The sequence below is a fragment of the Microtus ochrogaster genome, linkage group LG3 (assembly GCF_000317375.1).
Source record: "Microtus ochrogaster isolate Prairie Vole_2 linkage group LG3, MicOch1.0, whole genome shotgun sequence".
Taxonomy (NCBI): domain Eukaryota; kingdom Metazoa; phylum Chordata; class Mammalia; order Rodentia; family Cricetidae; genus Microtus; species Microtus ochrogaster.
In genome coordinates, this window is record NC_022029.1 from 28151330 (window position 1) to 28171805 (window position 20476).

Consider the following 20476-nt stretch of genomic DNA (forward strand, 5'->3'; position numbering starts at 1 on the left):
TATGCCTGCACACCTGAAGAGGGCACCAGATCTCATTACAGATGGTTGCAAGCCACCATATGGTTGTTGGGAATTGAACTCAGGACCTCTGGAAGAGCAACCAGTGCTCTTAACCTCTAAGCCATCTCTCCCGCCCGCTGGAACTATTGTTGCCCATTATTTTAGTCAGGCTGACTAAGACTGGATATTTGATTATTGTCCATGGAGTGGAGGGAAATATAGTGCATGTTCCCAAGCTGGTGCTGGTTTGTCTTTGCCTTATGTGCACAGATCTGATCTGCCATCTCTACTCAATAATCAGTTGTTCTGTTTCAAGATTGCAAAGGCTGATTTCCTTCATGCAGCTCATTTGTGGCCATAGCTTAGTGCCATGGTCATTGTTGCTTCAGTCTTTTGTTCATTTTAGGCAAACTTTTATTTCCTTACTTAAATAATAAATAACTGTTGGACATTGATTTCAACTGCTTTGATAAAATAGATGTATTATATTCATTAGTTATTTTTCCTATAGCTGTGATTAAATAAGAACCTGACAGGCAAGCTAAGGGGGGAGGGCTCATTCGGTTCACAGATAACAGTACAGTCTGCTGTGGTGGAAATCAGGGCAACAAGCAGGTGAAGTAGAAGCGCATGTCATCCAGTCAGGAAACAGAAAATGATGGGTAAATGCGGATTCGCAGGTCACTATCTTCACTTTATATGGTCCAGAATCCTCTACCCAGGGAAGGCTCCTACTCACCATCAAGGTGGATGTGCCTACACTGATTAATGTAATCAACATAATCTCTCAGAAACATCCTCAAAGGCTAACCTCAGTCTAGATACCCCTCACGGGAGCCTGGGTCTCTTGGGCGATTCTACAGTCTGTCAAGTTGATAATGAGTATTAACCTAGCCCTTGTCAACTTGACACTCAGACTTATCGCCACTTTTAAGCCCTAACCTTCCACTCTTTATCTCCATAGACTGCTGACCATGTTATAATGTGATATGCGTTTATCCCAACACCCAAACTGCCCATAGTCATTAAGCGTATTTAAATAATTTGAGATTCCAAAGTATCTTAACTGTGAGCTTTTATAAAATGGAAAACAAGTTACATACATCCAATATATACATTTATTTATTTACTTATTTGTTTTTCTTTTGTGTGCAGCAATGTTTTACTGGCATGTATGTCTGTGTGAAGGTATCATATCCCTCTGGAACTTGAAGTTACAGTTGTGAGCTGCCATATGGGTGCTGAGAATTGAATTGGGTCCCCCTGAAAGAGCAGTCAGTGCTCTTAACTGCTGAGCAATCTCTGCAGCTCTATATAATTCTAAATTATAATGATACAGAGCAAGCAATCCTATTGTAAAATGGAAGAATTGGGTCAAGTTATGATTGGACCAAAGCAAGATGCAAGTCCACCAACGCAAACACCAAACCCTACATCCCTGTGCCTGACAGCTAAATCTGGTGAAATCGTTTACATTCCAAAGGTTAGGTAGCCCCACCACCCCAGAGCTGCCACCTGCAACATGTGTAGTCTGTGTCTCACACTGGCTTCTCTCTATGCCTATAGCTGTCCTTGGCAGGCAGCTGGTGTCGAGGTCCTGGCATTTCCGGTATCCTGTGGTCTCCAGTGTCACTTAGACTTCACCTTCAGAGCTCCACACAGTGACTTCTAAGGCCCACTTTGCAGGACAATGATTTTCCTATGTGGTCCCAGACCTCAGCTGTTCCGTATATATGATCTCCCTATCTTACGTTCTTCATTCCTTCAAAACTCATACCATGTGAATGACAGTGCCCAGTTTTACTGCCACCTCAGGCTGGAGCCTCTGCTTTTGCTCTTTTGCCATCTTTCCTATTGTTCCACTGTGCCCCAGTAGGTTTTCCTCTAGTGACACTGATATTTTTATCAACTACAGGTGCTCTCAGCATTGTTGATTTTCAAACATCCACAAACATTGCCCATTAAACCCTGCTTTTGGTATCCAAGGACTTTTCTAACCCAAATACCAAGTTTTTCCCTGTTCCTCCCAAAAACATTCCCTAAGATGGTCACGTTTATCATGTGAATAGCTCCAATATAGGGTACCAGTTTTCTAGTCTCTCCTGGTTGCTGTGATAAAATACCCTGGTAATAGTAACTGGAGGAATTGATTGAGTTACCTGGAGGAATTGATTGAGTTACGTGGCAGGGAGGTCAGGATGTCAGGAGCTCGAATCAACTGCCCAGGTGACCCACAAACAGGAAGAATTGGATGGATGGATGGATGGATGGATGGATGGATGGATGGATGGATGGATGGATGGGCGGGCGGGCGGACGGACGGACGGATGGATATTGGAGCTTAGCTCCTTTCTTCATTTTATACGGCTCAGGTTCCCCCTCCCTAGGGAATGCTACTACCAACACTTAAGATGTTTGTTCCCACATCAGGCAATGTAATCTAGATAATCATAGGTGTGCCAGGGACTTGTGTCCTATATGATTATAAATTTTATAAAGTGACAATTAACATTAACCATCACACTTCTTGAAAGTTTGTTGTAGAAAGAACAGAATTTTGTACATGTCTCTGACGGGTGACATGGTGGCTAGTTAGAGCTGCTCCTTGAACATGTGACATCCTTCTTGTGTCGTTGTCTGCTGACATTCTCCAGTAAAAATGGTACAGTTAATGTATTAGTACAGCCAACCGCACATAATCAGTCCTGTCTTAAGTTTTTTGTCTAACTGCTGTGACAAAATTCCTAAGAAGAAATGTTTTGATTTTCAAGATTTATTTTGTTACTTGTGTGTGTCCCACCAAGAGAAGCCAAAGGGGGGCATTAGGTTCTCTGGAGTTACAGGTGGTTTGTGAGTCGTGTGATGTGGTTAGGTAAAATACTATAGTCAAAAGCAATTTGGGCAGGGGGGTATTATTTCACAGTTCCACCACAGTCCCATCACTGCGGGAAGTTTGGGCAGGAACTTAAATAAACAGGAACCTAGAAACAGGAATTGATGCAGAGGCCATGGAGGAATGCCACTAATTATCTGGGTCCCTGTGGCTTATTCTGCTGGCTGTTTTTATAGCATCCAGGATTAACTGCCCAGGGGTCGTACCATCCACAGTGAGTTGGACCCTTCAACATCAATTATCAGTCAATTAAATATATTGCAGGTTGGTCCACAAACCAATCTGATGGCATTATTATTATTATTATTATTATTATTATTTTATTATTATTGTGACAGGGTCTCACTATATAGCCCGACTGTCCTGGAACTCACTATGTAGACCAGGCTGGCTTCAAACTCACAGAGATATGTTGCCCCTGCCTCTCAAGTGCTGGGATGAGACATGTGTACCATTATGCCCAACCCTAGGGGCAAATTTTCAATTGAGGTTACTTCTTCCAAGATGACTCTAACTGGTGTCAAGTTGACCTAAACTAGCCAGCATTTTGGTCCTCACAAGAACAGCAAGTGCTCCTGGTCCCCGAGCCATCTCTCCAGCTTCCTTAAGAAGAAATCTTGGGGGTTATAGTTCCCGGATCCAGAGCATCATGGCTAAGAAGGCATTGCACGAAGAGCTTGAGGTACCTCATCACTCTGGGTCTCTCGTCAGGAACTAGCAATAAATAAATGCTGGTCCTCTAATCCCTGTGTTCTCCGAATATATTGGGTTCTAAGCTGTGTCTGATGAGCTTAAAAACATTACAAGAATTCTGAGAGAAAATAGATATGATAAAAGTAGTGTGTAATTGATATCGACTATTGGGAAAGCTACTTTATTCTTTACAGTTGGGAAGTGGGAGGCGTCCCACTGAATAGTTGCAGATACCAGGAAAAGTACGGTTGTCTTCTTCCGCATTACTAAGAACATGCAGTCTCGGGGCAGCTGGTGTTGACTGGGTTTGGGGCATTAGGTAATCAGAATTCATTGTAGCTGTTGAACCAATGGCCAAAGAGAACTTAGCACAACCCATCTGAACAAGGATGGGCCTGTCCTATTGTAGCTTTATCAGATAGCCCCAGTCTGCCAACAGAATCACTGTGTGGGGAGATTCTTAGTGTGTGGGAGATGTAATTGTGATAACCAATATAACTTAAATGCACATAGAACGTTGAATCTGACCAATTTCTTAGGAAGTAAGATTAGCTTTACAGTATTATGAGACTCATGCTTCCTTGTGGAAATGTACATGGGCTCTTTTTAGGAGGCAATGACCTTTGAGGATGTGGCTGTGAACTTCACCCTGGAGGAGTGGGCTATGTTGAATCCATCCCAGAAGAACCTCTACAAAGATGTGATGCAGGAAACCTTGAGGAATTTGGCCTCTATAGGTAAATATGTCATCATTCCCTTAATTAGTCAATCAAAGAAAGAGTGCTTCTGCATGAGTTTAAGTGTGGTAAAGAAACTTTTGAGTGAATATATGAGATAGATTAATTTTTTTTAAAAAAATTCTATTTTATGTACATTAGTATTTTACCATGGGTGTTGGGTTCACTGGAACTGGAGTTACAGACAGTTGTGAGTTGCCATGTGGGTGCTGGGAATTGAACCCAGGACCTCTGGAGGAGCAGTCAGTGCTCTTAACCACTGAGCCGTATCTTCAGCCCCCATGAGACAGATCACTTTTTACTGTAGATTTTGCTAGAATCTCTTAACATATTTACTATGATGTCATAATTTACAATGATTTCGCTTGGTTTGTGTTTTAGGAAGCAGTTTGGGGCACCATGTCATTGAAAATATATACCGAAATTCCTGGAGAAAACTAAGGTAATATGGACCTCAAGAGGCAGCCATGTTCCTCAAGAGTTGTGTGCTTGCACATTTTCTAGTAAAAGACGTGTGCATATCTAGTTTCAAGCTCAACTGTTCTCTGGGAAGTTTCTTCAAAACTGGAGACACATTAAACATGAACATTCTGAAAACATTATAAGGATTCCACTACTGGAAATAACTGGAATATCATGATTGCCTGAAGTGATTTTTATCATCCTTCATATGTATCAACTTTGCACCATGCAATATTATCAACATTTAAATATTGATTTATCCACAAACCTTTTGTGTACGATATATATGATACAAAAAGCAGGTAACTTTTTAGGCTTGGATTAAATATCAAAATCTCCTTGTGGACTTTCAAGTAGTTCATGTAACATGATTGTGGTCATTTGTATGGTGCATCAAGATTGTACAGTATTGAGAACTGAATATGTTAATAATTTACGAATACACTTTTATTTATTTTCCATTAGTTTAGCTCTATGAGGGGTACAGTATCATTTGGATTCTGTGTCCAGTGGCCTTTGCAGCAAGTTTTCTTCACAGTTTGGCTTGAAGTATGGCACTGTTTCATGGACCTGAGTTACCTTCCCCAAATGACTGTTGTAGTTTTTCTTCCGGGAGTCACTGTGCCGCTGTTTGCTTCATACACGTGTGCACATCTCTGATCTAAGTAATTTGCCCTTTAGAAATCCTATTTAGAGCAGGCCTCTTCAGGTGCCAAGATGGCATCAAGAATTGAAATATGTATTTTAGTGTGACATACAGCATGTTTGCTAAGCCAGGCGGTGGTGGCTCACGCCTTTAATCCCAGCACTCGGGAGACAGAGGCAGGAGGATCTCTGTGAGTTTGAGGCCAGCCTGGTCTACAAGAGCTAGTTACAGGACAGGCTCCAAAGCCACAGAGAAACCCTGTCTTGGAAAAAAAAAAAAACAATACAAAACGAAAGACATGTTTGCTATACATGTAAATGCTATAATACAACCGCCTGTGACTACCACTGTTTTTGTTACTGTTGTCTTTAGAATTGCTGAAAGCATTCAAGCAAAAACCCCGACAGCCTAGAGCCAGCATGTCTACTGATAGCTAGTTAATAAAATATCAGTGACACACGTTTGCTCTCTTACAGTGGCCAAGTGGTGGAGGGACTCTATGACTATAAAGACGATCATCATCAGTGTGCAGAAATGTTTGACTTCACTACCCAGAGCATTCTACACCAGAACCCCTTTCCAGGAGTGCATATATGTGAAAACAGCGGGTGTGCAAGAGTAGTCATTGGCCATTTGTCTCTAAGTGTGCTCCTTAAGCCTGACACGGAGCGTGAATCCTATGAAGAGCAGGGCTATGGAAAGGATTTGTACAACACGGTGGAGTTGGGAGCCACCTCCAGTTCCCTCCCACCCTTTGAGAACCATGAAAGTACTTACACCCTAGAGAGACTGTATAAAAGTGAGAACTGTGATGAAGACTATAGATACGGTCAAAATGTTCAAAAGACTTTAGCTGAAGAAAAGCCCTTCCAGTGTAAGCAATGTGGGAAAGGTTTCAGCTCTTCAAGGTACTTTCGGAGGCATGAGCGACGCCATCGTGCCAAGAAATCCTATATATGTAAGCAGTGTGGGAAAGCCTTTGCTTTTCCCACCTACCTACAAACACATGAAAGAATCCACACTGGGGAGAAGCCCTACGTGTGCCTGCAGTGTGGGAAAACCTTTGCCCACTCTCGTTCCCTTAAAACACATAAAAGAACTCACTCTGTTAGGGACCTCTTTGTGTGCAATTACTGTGGGAAAACCTTACGTCATTATAGTTCTCTTCAGATTCATACAAGAATTCACACTGGAGAGAAACCTTACGTGTGTAAACCATGTGGCAAAGCCTTCATTACTTACCGTTCTTTCCGAATACACGAACGAATCCACACGGGAGAAACGCCTTATGAATGTAAGCAGTGCGGAAACACCTTCATGCGTTGGATTCAGTTACGAAAACATGAAATAATTCACAGTGGTGTGAAACCCTATGCTTGCAAGCTATGTGGAAAAAGCTTTACGTGTTCTGGTTCCCTGAGAACACATGAAAGAATTCACACTGGGGAGAGGCCTTATGTATGTGACCAGTGTGGCTATAGCTTTACTCGGCTGAATTCACTTTTGAGACATAAAATAACCCACACTGGTGAGAAACCCTATGTGTGTAATCATTGTGGGAAAACTTTTCCTCGTTCTGCTTCTCTTCAAAGACATGTGAAAATTCACACGGAGGAGAAACCCTTTGTATGCAAGCAGTGTGGGGTTGCCTTCGCTACTTCCACCGACCTTCTAGAACACGAGCAAACTCACGTGGATGAAAAGCCTTACGTGTGTGAACAATGTGGGAATGCCTTCGTCCTCTGGAGTCAGTTTCAAAAACATAAAGCACTTCACAGTGTCCCCGTTTCTTATATTTGTAAGCAGTGTGGGAAAAGCTTCACTTCCTCCAGGTCACTGAAAACACATGAAAGAATTCACACTGGCGAGAAGCCCTACGAGTGTAAGCAGTGTGGGAAGACCTTTCTTTGGTCTTACTCCCTTCAGAGACATGAAAAGACTCACAGTGATGGGAAACCCCACGTGTGCAAACAGTGTGGGCAAGCTTTCACATATTACAGTCATCTTCAGGTGCATGAAAAAATACACATTGATGATGACCCTTATAACTGTAAGTACTGTGGGAAACCCTTCTTCACTTTGAACCATTTACATAGGCATGAATTACTCCACACTACCATGGATTCCAGTATTTTTTAATAATGAATGAGCAAAAAAAAAAAAAATTGGCTTGGTAGCTTTCCAAGAAATAAACAAAATCACACTGGGAGTAAAAGCTGGATTTGTGCTAGCAGTGTGGGAAAACCTTTTGCTTTGTTTCATTGAAACAAACATGAAGTGCCACAATGGAGAGAGACTTTTTAAAAAAAAAAAACTCAGTATGCAAATGCTTAAAGTTCCCGGAAGTCCATGAAAGGAAAACAGGCCTGTGACTGCGAGCGATGTGGTGAAGCCTTCTGCAGTCCCAGATCATGGAGGAGACGTGAGAGCTCTAGAGAAACTTTCTACTTGTATATGTGGTGTTGTAAAAAAGCCCTTCACTTCCCCGTTCCCCTTGACTACGTGGAAGGAGTCACGACGGAGAGAAACCCTTCACATATGTAGGCAATCTTTGATAATCTTCAGTTATCATCACATTCTCTCACAGACATGAAAGAACCTATGGTAGAGGAACCTTCAAAATAGGATTTGTGAACTCTTCATTATCATCCCGATAGCACTCACAAGAATGTACATGGGGAGAATTCCTATCGAAGGAAAACCAGTATCAACACCACTTGGTTCAACTAAGAGATAAGGAAAGAACCTGATATGAAGTGTTGATTTGCTTGAAAGAGATGTTCAAGGTTTCATTTGGCACACATGGAAACAAAACACACCAGATGAAAACCTTTGCTGTTGAAAGCATTGAAAGTTTAGAACAGTAGTGAATATAGGAAAAGTCCTTTGAAATCTTTTCATATTTAATCTGATAAATGTCAGTATTATGAAGGACTGGACATAATAGGTTTTTTGTTTTGTTTTTCTTGTAGCATGCTCCAGGAAATGCATACACTGAAAAGAATGTTGTCAGTACAGTATTTTGTATTTACTGGAAAATTTCAGGGGCTGATAGGGATGGCTTAGCCTTTAAGAGCATTTGCTGCTTTTCCAAAGGACCTACATTTGGTTTTCAGCACCCGATCACAGGACTCACAGCTGCATGTGACTCCAGTTCCTGGAGATCCAATTCTTCCCACATACATGTGACATAGGTTCACATGTACACATAAAAATAAAATTTAAATTTTTCTCAAGCCCCTCTTCCCGCCCAAGAAAAAGCTTTTGCTGTGTATCCCAGGTTTACCTAAAACTGGTAATCTTCCAACTCCTAACTCTTGAACGCTTAATGAAAGGTGTCCACTTCCACATTCGCAATCATTAACTCCTGTTTAACAGTTCATCTCTTGACTCGTTTCTAAATCTTACTCTCCAAAGCAGGCCTTAGGCAGAGCATTGTGTACTGTGGAATGGCAACTAAAACCCATGAACTGGAGACCAGAAAGATCTGCATATGAAAAAAATCGAAAGTGCATTTTAATTAAATTATTTTGTGAGGTTTCTTAAAGCAATCATGTATTAGTTTAATGAGTGATGTCTTTTTGTATCAAATAAGGTAGGTGCTTCCTTCATTGTACATTATGTGGATTTATTGATGAATTGATATATGAAATATGCCAGTCCATAAATATCTTTAAAAAGCATTTTAGTATCTATGTATGTGTGTAAGCAAGAAAAAGAGAGTAGGTTTGTGCTTGTAGAGGCCAGAAGATAATGTTATATCCTTTGGAGCCATCTGACAGATATTAACAGATATCTGACCTGATTGATGTGTGTGATAGGAACTAAATCCTGATCTTCATGATAGAGCCGTAAGTACACTTAACTGCTGAGCCTTCCCTCAAGCTCCTGCGTAAATCATGTTTAATGGGTGGTTAAAATATCACTTTGTGAATACTGGAATAGTCCTATTGGTTTCATTTGCCTGATTTTGTCTATACTCTCATTTTTTATGACAAAAGAAAAAAAAACACTTGGGAGCATTGCTTATGTGTTGATGGTATGGTTTATGTGCTGGTGGTGTTCACAAAGGAATATTTTGGGTGTCTTACTCTATTGCTATGTTATTCCCCCAAGACAAGTCTCATTGATCCTGGACCTAGACAGACAGCCAAGAAAACCCAGCATTGCTTGTCGCTTCACTCCCCATGGTGCTGGGTGTACAGACACATTCAGTCAGTCCCAGTTTTTTGTTGATAGGGAATGAACAGCAAGTGGTCTTACCCAGTCAGCCACCTCTTCCGGCATAAACTACTTTCAGTTTGATTTCATCTCTTGTGTTTATGTTTCTCTCTGATGTGTTCTCACGGTCTTTTAAGTACATGTTCTTTCAACTTTGAAGTATTTTCAAAATCCTTTTAGAATAGCAAATGTAAGGGTGTGTTTAGTTTTGCTTTTCCTAGTCAGAAGGTAGGTGTAAGTATATTGTAATCATAGGTCAGGTCACTTTTCCAAGTTGGCTTATTTTTTACTTTTGAGAATTTCATACATGTCTACAATAAAAGATGATCATATGTATCCTCTGTTTCTCCTTCCAACTCTCCCTATATTCTCCCTAATACCCTTCTCGTAGCTTTATGTCTTTTTAATTAACCCACTAGGTCTCATTAGTATTGCTCATACATGCATGGGTATGGGGCCATCCACTGGAGGATGGGTGACCTACCGGTAGTCAGGTCCTCACAAATGATTCTTCTCCCCCCAGGAGCTATTCACTGCCGGCAACTTCTCAGTAAGGGGCGGGGCCTGAAGATAACCTACCCCACCTATCCTGGGATTTTGGACTGCTTAATTTTATAGGTTGTGTGCATGCAGTCACGTGGTGCTATGAGTTCATGATCCTAGTAACCATATCAGAAGCCCCAGCACTTCACAGAAGTCCTCCCCGCCCTTTAGTTCTTGCATTGTTGCTTCTTCTTTGGCTTTCCCTGAGCCTGGGTGGGGGTTAATACAGCTGTCTCATTTAGAGGTAAATATTCAGTCTGTTCCTAGTTAGCCATCTCTCCATTGACAGCTCTCCATGGTAAAAAGAAGCTGTTCTGACCAAAATTGAGAGTAGCCAAGGTGTGTTGGTGCCAAGAACTGAGTGGATAGTGGAAACTTGGGGGGTTTTTTGGAGTTGATGATGATATGTAGCCTTGGATAGCCTGGAACTTTCTCTGTAGGCCAAGCTGTTGTCAACTTGCACTTAGATTTGTTTTATGTCATGAACTATTTGTGTGTGTGTGTGTGTGTGTGTGTGTGTGTGTGTGTGTGTGTGTAATTATGAAATTTCACTGTGTGAGTTTTGCTTTCCTGTATATTTTATTTTTGTTGTAATTTCTCTAGTCATTCACTAAAGAATATACTGGTATTATTGCCTTCTTGCCCCAAACTGTGTTCAATAAATTCTACTAGCTCTCTCCATACATGACACATGAGTGGCTCATCTGTAAAAAGCTAGAACTTCTGACAGGGCTGATGTTTTAAATAGGGGGTCTTACAAGAGATATCTGCACTTAGGTATCTCTCATCTTGGGTGCGGTGAGGGGCAAATGTAATTCTGCTCTTGTAATCACAACAGCAGTAGTTACCCGGAAGACCGCAGTACTGGAGCCTCTGGGTCATGCAATTTGCGAGATGTGCTTGTCAGTCCATCAGTGAGTAGAAGGCACTTCCACAATTCAGAATGTGTGATGTTTTTTCAACTTACAGATGTCCTTCTAGAATGCCCTTCCGTCAGTCATTAAGGAGCATTTCTCATTGGTGGAGACTTGTGACATGGCCTTTAGTGGCAGAAGGTGTGGCCTTGCTGAGTGAGGTGAACTAGTGTTTGGATCGTTTTTGCATTTCTTAGCTTCTATATAAACACTAATGTTTAATATGACAGATGCAGTTATCCACATATCCTAGAGTTTCCTCCCACAGGGTTACATTATGAGAAGCCCATGGTAAAGTGAGAAATAGAAGAAAAGCACTTTACTTTCACCCCGGTGATCGTCGAACCTCAGACTAGTCTAGACCAACATTTTTGGGCCAACTTATATTTTCCTAAAGTTGGGGAAATTTTCGTTTTCTTTATACTTAATTTTTTAAAAATGATTTAAAATTAGTGCATATGTTGGCATAATTATAGGTTTTGTCCTGACATCGTGGCCCAGGTTTCCATGTACTTTAACTATAATCACTGTCTTGTTCCCTTCCTTCTCCCTAGTGGGCCTGTTCTCTCTAACAGACTCACTTATGATTTCATCTCTCTCATTTGTTAACTCTAGATTCTGTTCTGTATACAGAGAGCACCATTTGGGGGCTGAGCGTCATTTACTTGTGATTTCCAGTTCCATCCATTTTCCTGCCAAGTTTCCTGTTGAGTTCTCAGTGACCTATTATACATTTTATGTATGCCACATTTGAAATTTTTTAGTTTATCTATTGATGGGCACTTAGGCTGATTCTGTAATTGAGTACTAGGGGGAGGAGTATATAAACCTGTATACAAGTATGCATAGTATAATCTGCCTTTGATTCCTTTTGCTGTATACTAAACAGTAGTAACCAGGATCATAAGATTTTGAGTTTTTGATGAAACACTTTTTCAGAGTGAATATGCTAACGTACATTTCTAGGAACAGCCATGCAGTCTCACCAGCTTGTTTTAGTTTGGTTCTTTGATAACTAATCACACTAGGTGAACTTAATTGTATTGAGAATACTCATGATTTATTGTTTGAGAACTGATTTCATGATTTATTGTTTGAGAATATTTTGTGATTTATTGTTTGAGAACTGATTTCATGATTTATTGTTTGAGAATATTTTGTGATTTATTGTTTGAGAATATTTCATGATTTATTACTTGAGAACTGATTGATTCCCTGTGTATTGATGCAGTTGTTTGTTGGTTTGCAATGTGTGTGTGTGTTTTCTGTACATTAATCTCTTAAAAGATGAATGAGTACTCAAGGATAGTTCCCCCCATTATGTAGCTTTCTCTGACAGTTGATTCTTTTTTCTGTGTAAAAGCTCTTTTATCTTCATGCAGTGATTAAATTGAGGGGTTTTTTTTGTTTTTTGGTTTTTTTGTTTGTTTGTTTGTTTGTCTTTAACATTCTTGCTATGGAGGCCTGACTGGCCTGGGATTTGCTGCATATACCAGGTTATCATCTAATTTACAGCAGTTGTCCTGCCTCTGGTTCTTGGGTGTCAACATTGTAATCCTAAGGCTGTCGTGGCTATTCCCTATTTGCCATTCTTCCTGTAAATTCTTAGATTCAGAATACCATTTTTTAGGCCTTATGTTAAGGCCTTTGGTTCAGTTTGAGTTGGCGTTTGTACAGAATGCTAGAGGCACTTAGAGATATTCTTGTACATACAGGATTGTTTTCCTTTTTGAAGAGGCCATTTATTACACTATACGTGGTTTGGATGCCTTTGCTGAAATCAGAAGATTGCAGCTACGTGGTTGTTTGGGCACTGTACTCTTGCATTGTTCTGTGTGTCTGCTTTTATGTTATACTGTTTCACTATGGTTTTATAGCATAATTTGAGTATTGCGATAACGCTAGCTAGCATTGCTTTTTGCTCAGTGTTACTTTGACTATTTGGGGTGTTTTGGTTTTCTTACAATTACAGGATTGTGTTTTCTATTTCTGTAAATAATGACATTGGAGTTTTGATGGGGGGTTGTGTGGAGTCTGCAGAACACATTACACTTTCTCATATTATAATGGTGCTGATTTATGAGTATAGGGATGTTTTCCATTTTTCAGAGAAGTCAATTCTTAAGTGTTTTTAAATTGTCATTGTGTACTCTTTTCACTGGCTTGACTAAGTTTATTTATTCATAGATAAATTTGACTTTTTGTCTTGTAACTTACTTCCTAGGCTTTTGGAATATTATTTCCTTGATTGTTTTATTACTATTTTCATTGTCGTATAAACGGCTACTGATTTTTCTATACTGACTTTATTGTTCTACTTTGCTGAAGTAGTGATCAGATGTAGAGTCTTTTGGTGTGGCTGCTTGGGTCTTTTAAGAATCCGATCACAGGGGCTGGAGAGATGGCTCAGTAGTTGGGAGCACCGTCTCCTCTTCTAGAGGCCTGAGGCTTGTTTCCCCAGCACCTACCCTGCAGCTCACATCTGTGACTCCAGTTCCATGGGATCCAGCTCCCTTTTCTGGTCTCTGGGCACCAGACATGCACATGGTACACAGACATACATACAGGCAAAATAGTTTTTTAAAAGATGATCATATTGACTACAAATAGAGATTTGACCTCTTATTTCACTTCCTTTTTCTTTCCTTATGTTCACGACTGAACTGAGGAGATCGTGTGTGATAGGCAGGTGCTGGGCCACTGAACTGCAGCCCTGTACTCGATCCCTTTCCTTTCTTTTCCCCTATTTTTCCGACTGAGAACTCGAGAGATGATATTACAGTATGGAGAAGGTGGACACCTTTGTGTTATTCCTGGTAGAATGATTTTAGTTTTCCTGCTTGGTATAATCTTGGCTCTAGTTTTGTCATGTATAACTTGTTACAGTGAGCTGTGTTTCTTTTCCTAGTTTTTTCAGGACTGTATCATCAAGGGACTTTGAACTTTGGACAGAGTTCACTTCTCCATGTAGTGCAGTGATGGGGGATTTCAGTCCTTGAACATCTATGTTCTCTGTTACATTTACTGATTGCTATCTGTGGAAACACTTATATGAAAAGAATGAAATCAACCTGATCGTAGTTTGTGGTATTTTTAATATGTTGAATTAGTTTGGAAGTATAATTTTGAGGGTTTTGTTTGGTTTTGATCTGTTTTCATCAAGGTTTTTTTTTTTCTTTGTTGTTGAGTCCTTCGTGGTTTTGCTATGAGGGTAATACTACCTTCCAAGAATAAATTAGTGTTTAGTCCCTTTATATTTAGTGAAATAGTTTAAGAAGCTTGGTTGAATTCAGTAGTGAATTCATTAAGTCCTATACGTTTCCTTTTGGGGGTAAAATTCATTACTAGCTTAGTTATGTTGCTCTTTTACATTGTTCACATTCCCTTCATTTATTTTTCCTTCATCTGTTCATTTTATTTTGTTATTGACTGAGAATTTTATGCATGCATTTTTATCAAGCCCACCTATTTTCATTTCTTTCCTTCTAATTCTTCTATCCCCAGTGTGTGCACGGGTGCAGGCCCATCCACCGTCGCATGAATAGCCTCTCCCTGAAGAAAACTGATGCTTCCCCTCCTAGCAGTCATCAGTTGTCAATAGATACTCAGGGGTGGGGCTTTCTAAACACCTCCCCCTCCCATGCCTGGGTTTTTGTCTGGCTAGAGCTTGTATGCAATCACAGCTGTTTGTCAGTTAGTATGTGCAGCTGCCCTGTTAGGTCGAGAGCACACCATGTGACTCTAATAATCCACTGCCTCTGGCTCTTCCAATCTTTCAGCAATGGTCCCAGGTCCCCTGAGAGAAGGGATTTGATACAGTTACATGTCGCATCTAGGGGTTAGCCCTCCGTAATCTCTTTTTCTCTGTATGATGACCAGCTGTGAGTCTGATAATTGCCATCGACTAAAAAACAAAGGACAAAAACCAAACAAACAAAATACCCAGTCTCGTGATAAAGGTTGAGAGAGAGAAATTTATCTATGGGTGTTAAGATACCCAGAAGAGTTGGATTTAGCACCATGTCCTTTTAACAGAATAACAGTAGAAAGTTCTCCATATTAATGGTACCAGGCATGAGTTCCATCTTGTAGAGTGTGTGGAGTTGGCCTTAAATCCAGTCAAAAAGTGGTTGGTTATTCCAGCAACATTCATGCCATAGCCATGGTCATATCTTGTCAGACTGGTTATCACTGTAGACCAGAGGGGTCTCAGCTGGGTAGGCTTCCTGCAGAGTCTTCTCCTCTGGTAGTAGGCACAGCCCCTTCCAGCGCCATGAAAGCAAGCAATAGGATGAAGCCTCTAGGTCAGAATAAACTTGATTTCTTCATGTTCCATGACTCAGTAAGTGGTGTCTTCAGTAATAGGGTCTTATCATCAAGTTCTGTGTGGTAACCAAGGACAATAGCAATACCTATAATATTAGGGGGGTTGTCTATGAGACTCCACCTCTTGACTTAATTTTGATATTTCATAACTGTCTTGAAATTATCCTTGATTTTCCAGTTTGTGATAGCAGCTTTCAAAGTATCCTCAAATTATCCTTTTATTTCCCATGTATTATAATGTCTCCCTTTCAACCCTAACTTTATTCATATGAATAAATGAATGAAACATAAGATAATAAGCAGCAAAGTACTTAATTAAAATTTTGTAAATATTATGACTGCCAGAAAATTGCGTAGGGAGCAGCTATAGGGTTGAATATTTTTATTATTATTTTTTTTGGTGTGGTCACCCTTCCTCGGTGTACTTTTTGGTGATGCAACTGACTTTGAGTCACCCATATGCCTGTAAGTAACCCCTCATACTCCTGTAAGTAAATCTCAATAAAGTCATTGTTCTCCACGTTGGTCTTTGGTGGGATCATTGCTTTGGTGTGATGCTGGATTCTTACCAGTGGTAAGTAGCCGTTTGTTTATCTCCGCCCTGGAACTGCCATTGTGTTCTCTGATAATGGAATCTTCTAGGGAGGAAAAACGGGAGTCCAAGCAGGACCCTCTTGCCATTCTGTCTTTTCAAACTGTCTTGCGGCATCTGAGGACGACCAGGTCAGAAGTTAAGTGTTAGACCTGCATGATGGTGTAAAGAGGCACTGGCCGTGAGGCCCAAGTTTGATCTCTGGTAGTCACATTGTGGAAGGAAAAAAAAACTCCCTCCTGCAAGATGTTCTTCCACCCACCTCCATTCACACAAATAAATGTCATTTAAATGGTTTTCAAAAGTCAGTTCCGCCAAGGAGCTTCGTTTTAGAGGTTTCCCCTTGCGTGTTCAGAGCTGCCGTCAGAGCCCGCACTCCAGCACACTTCCCGACTTCCTCGCTTTGTCTTGTTAAGCCTTGCCCACATCAGTTCAATACCTAGCGAGAACAAATGTCCAAGCGTCAAGGTTCGCCCCAGTGCCTTAGTGAATGGAAAAAGTAAACTGAGCACTGACAGAACAGGCAAACTGAGGAAAGGTAGCATTCTGTCTGCCAGCCCGTACTTTTTCTTTGTTTTGTTTTTTGAGACAGGGTTTCTCTGTAACAGCCCTTACTGTACTGGACTTGCTATGTACACCGGGCTGGCCTCGAACTCACAGAGATATACCTGCTTCTGCTTCCTGAGTGCTGGGATTAAAGGTGTGTAACACCACCACCCGGCTGATCTCTGTGCTCTTTAGAAAAGCACTCTTCCTATTCTAAGGAGGAAAGAGGAGATGGGAAACTGATCACCCCAGGATGTGGGCTCAGGTTTAGTTTCAGTCACAAACCATGTGTGCCAGGGTGTCAGCTTTAGAGAGTCAGTAATCACTGCAGGCTTGGGTTTATAAACTCTTACAGTAATACTTGGGCCAACTCTCCATAGTCCGTAGGTCCCGTCGGGAAAACATAAAGCCGCTAGCATCAAGCCTGATGACCTGAGTTTGGTCTCTGATCCACATGGTGCACAGAGAGAATAGGCTCCCTAAAGTCTTGTGGCCTTCATACTCAGCTATGGCCAATGTGTATGTACATGCACACTAAATAAACATAAAACAATTTAAAAGAAAACTTTGTCAGACTAATGGTTTATAGGAGCCAGCCCATAGAGACTTATACCTTGTGTTCCTACTGATTAAGGATTTTTTGTCTCAAGGGAAAATGAGTAGTTGTATTTCTCAGTTTCTTCACTCTGGATTGACTTAATTTGATCCTGTGTCCCACAATGAGAGACTCCTTCATTGTACAAAGTTCTCTTGAATTTGAGACATTTGGATGCAGTGTGTTCTCTGAATAAAGTTTCCTAAAATCAGATCACAGTAAGACCTTCAGGACTGGAAAAATGGCTCAACTCAGCATTTACAAGTGCTTGTTGCTTGTCTGGAGGACAGGGGTGTGGTTCCCAGCGCCCACGTCAGTTCGCAACTGCCCTTAACTTCAGGGTCAGTGGGTCTGGCACCCTCTTCTAGCCTTGAGGAGCATCCGCATGTATGTGGCATATAGACAGACACACATATATGAATGAAATCTTAAAAAAATCCCCAAACCCTATCATACTGAATCATAGTTTTCCCTTTCTTGTTTTATTGTTTGCTTGTTTAATTTTTTTAGACAGGGTTTCTTTATGTAACAACCCTGACTGTCCTGGAATTTGCTCTGTAGACCAGGCTAGCCTTGAACTCGGCAATCTGCTTGCCTTTGCGTCATGAGTGCCGGCATTAAAGGCGTGCACCACCATGCCTGACTCCCATTTTGTGTTTTAAAGACCAGGCCTGATGTTTCTCTTTCCTCACCACCTCACTCTCTTCTTATTACGTGAATCTTCCTGTAAATTCCAAGGTTGGGATCGCAGGAAGGGCTCCCTGCATTTGTCCAACCTGCACTCTGTATCCTTTGCAGCCTGCTAGGTATTAAGAAATGCCAAATCAGGCAGGTGTGGTGGCACACACGTTTAATACCAGCAATCGGGAGACAGAGGCAAATCAGATCATTGAGTTTGAGGACAGCCTGGTCTACAAAGCAAATTCCAGGACAGCCAGGACTGTTACACAGAAACCCTGGTTTTTTTTTTTTTTTTTTTTTTTTTTTTTTTTTTTTTGGTTTTTCGAGACAGGGTTTCTCTGTGGCTTTGGAGCCTGTCCTGGAACTAGCTCTGTAGACCAGGGTGGTCTCGAACTCACAGAGATCCGCCTGTCTCTGCCTCCCGAGTGCTGGGATTAAAGGCGTGAGCCACCATCGCCCGGCTCAGAAACCCTGTCTTAAAAAAACAAAACAACAAAAATGCATTACAATCATCTGGCTCATATTTCCTTTTTTTAAAAAAAATATTTATTTTTACTTTAATGTGCATCAGCATTTTGCCTGCATGCTTGTCTTTGTGAGGGTGTTGAATCCCCAGGAAATGGAGTAGCAGACAGTTAAGAGCTGTCACATGTGCGTTAGGAATTGAACCCTAGTCTTCTGGAAGAACATCCAGTGCTCTTAAACATTGGCCCATCTCTTTAGCCCTGTGAATCAGAACTCTTACTTGTGAGCATATAGCTATGATAGGAATGAGTGTGCAAAAGTAGCTATTGGCCATTTATCACTAGTGTACACCTTAAACCCAACACAAAGCACAGATCATATGACGATCAGGAATACGGAAAGAAACTGTATAAGAATAAGCACTGTGGCCGGGCGGTGGTGGCGCACGCCTTTAATCCCAGCACTCGGGAGGCAGAGGCAGGCGGATCTCTGTGAGTTCGAGACCAGCCTGGTCTACAAGAGCTAGATCCAGGACAGGCTCCAAAACCACAGAGAAACCCTGTCTCAAAAAAACCAAAAAAAAAAAAAAAAAAAACAAACACTGTGATGAAGACTTCAGATTCGGTGAAAATTATGAAAGGACTTCTACTGAAGAAATATATAAGCAATATGGGAAAATTCTCACTTCTTTGGGGTCTTTTCAAAAGTTTGAATAACATTACCCTGTCCAGAAATTCCATGTATGTATGTAACCAATGTGGGAAAGCCTTCACTCATTCCTATAACCTACAAAGACATGATAGAATTCAAACTGGAGAGAAACTTTTTGCATGTAAACAATGTGAAAAAAATTTTCTTTTTATACTTCATATCTTGTGACAGGATCCACCATGGAGAAAAGCCCTTCACGTGTAAGCATTGTGGGAAATCCTTAATTACTTCTACTCCGGTTCAACTACATCAACTCATAAGAGAAAAGCCTTACATATGTAAACAGTGTGGGAGAGCTTTCTTGTTGTCATTTCAATTACAAAAACATGAAGCAATTCACAGTGGTGTGGATCCTTCTGCTTGTAAGCAATGTGGGGAAAAGCTTCACTTGTTGCAGCTCCCTAAAAATGTATAGAATTCACACTGGTAAGAAGCTCTCTGTGGGGCTGGAGAGTTGGCTCAGTGGTTAAGAGCATTGCCTGCTCTTCCAAAGGTCCTGAGTTCAATTCCCGGCAACCACATGGTGGCTCACAACCATCTGTAATGAGGTCTGGTGCTCTCTTCCGGCCTGCAGGCATACACACAGACAGAATATTGTATACATGATAAATAAATAAAATATTTTTAAAAAAAGAAGCTCTCTGTGTGGAAGCAGTGTAGGGAAATCTTTAATCGTTCCTTTTCTCCGATAACCACATGAAAGAATTCACACTGGAGAGGAATCTCATTTTTGCACACAACGTAGAAGAGTTTTCACTGATTTCAGTTCACATCACTTCCATGACAGCATACACAGTAAAGAGAAATCCTGCAAATGCAAATATTGTGGGAAAGCCTTCATTAGTTCTACTTACCTTGAAGTGTAAGAACGAATACCCACTGGAGAAAAGCCTTATGTGTGGGAAAAAATGAGGGAAAGTCTTCACTTGTTCCAATTCTCTAAAATCATATGGAAGAAGCCACACTATGTGTGTAAACAGTATGGAAAGTCCTTTGCGTATTCTTCTTTCCCTTCTAAAAGATGAAATAACTAAGACTAGAGAGAACGCTTATGTATGCAAAAATTGGGAAAGCTTTCACTCATTACAGTTCACGTCCCTTCCATGAAAGGATGTACAGTGGAGGAAACCTTAAAATACAAGCATTGTGGGAAAGGTTTTACTTTTTCTGATACCTTTAGCAATGCAGCTAGCTATCTTTGATTCACCCATTTCTTTGTTGGAATCATTACTTTGGTCTGTTCTTGGTTCCCTATGTAGGTAAGTAGACATTTATTTGTGCATCTCTTCCCAGGAAAAGTCACCCAACACTGTGTGTTTTAGTTACTTGCTATTGCTGTGAAGAGACACCATGATGAAAACATCTTACAAAGAAAGCATTTAACTGGGGACCTGCTTATAATTTCAGAGGCTGTATCCATGACTATCATGGTGAAGAGCATAGTGACAGAC

General features: G+C 40.9%; 1 protein-coding gene across 1 annotated transcript in view; it reads left to right on the forward strand.

The window, feature by feature from the left end:
• LOC101982319 (zinc finger protein 878-like) overlaps nt 1–15955 on the forward strand; it is a 23324-nt gene extending 7369 nt beyond the window's left edge. Inside the window, exons 2-4 of the mRNA XM_005360684.3 lie at nt 4197–4323; nt 4705–4765; nt 5908–15955. Of these exons, the coding sequence (XP_005360741.1) occupies nt 4197–4323; nt 4705–4765; nt 5908–7570 (1851 nt within the window). The 3' untranslated portion in view covers nt 7571–15955. The remainder of the gene's footprint in view (nt 1–4196; nt 4324–4704; nt 4766–5907) is intronic.
• The last annotated feature ends 4521 nt before the right edge of the window (nt 15956–20476 follow it).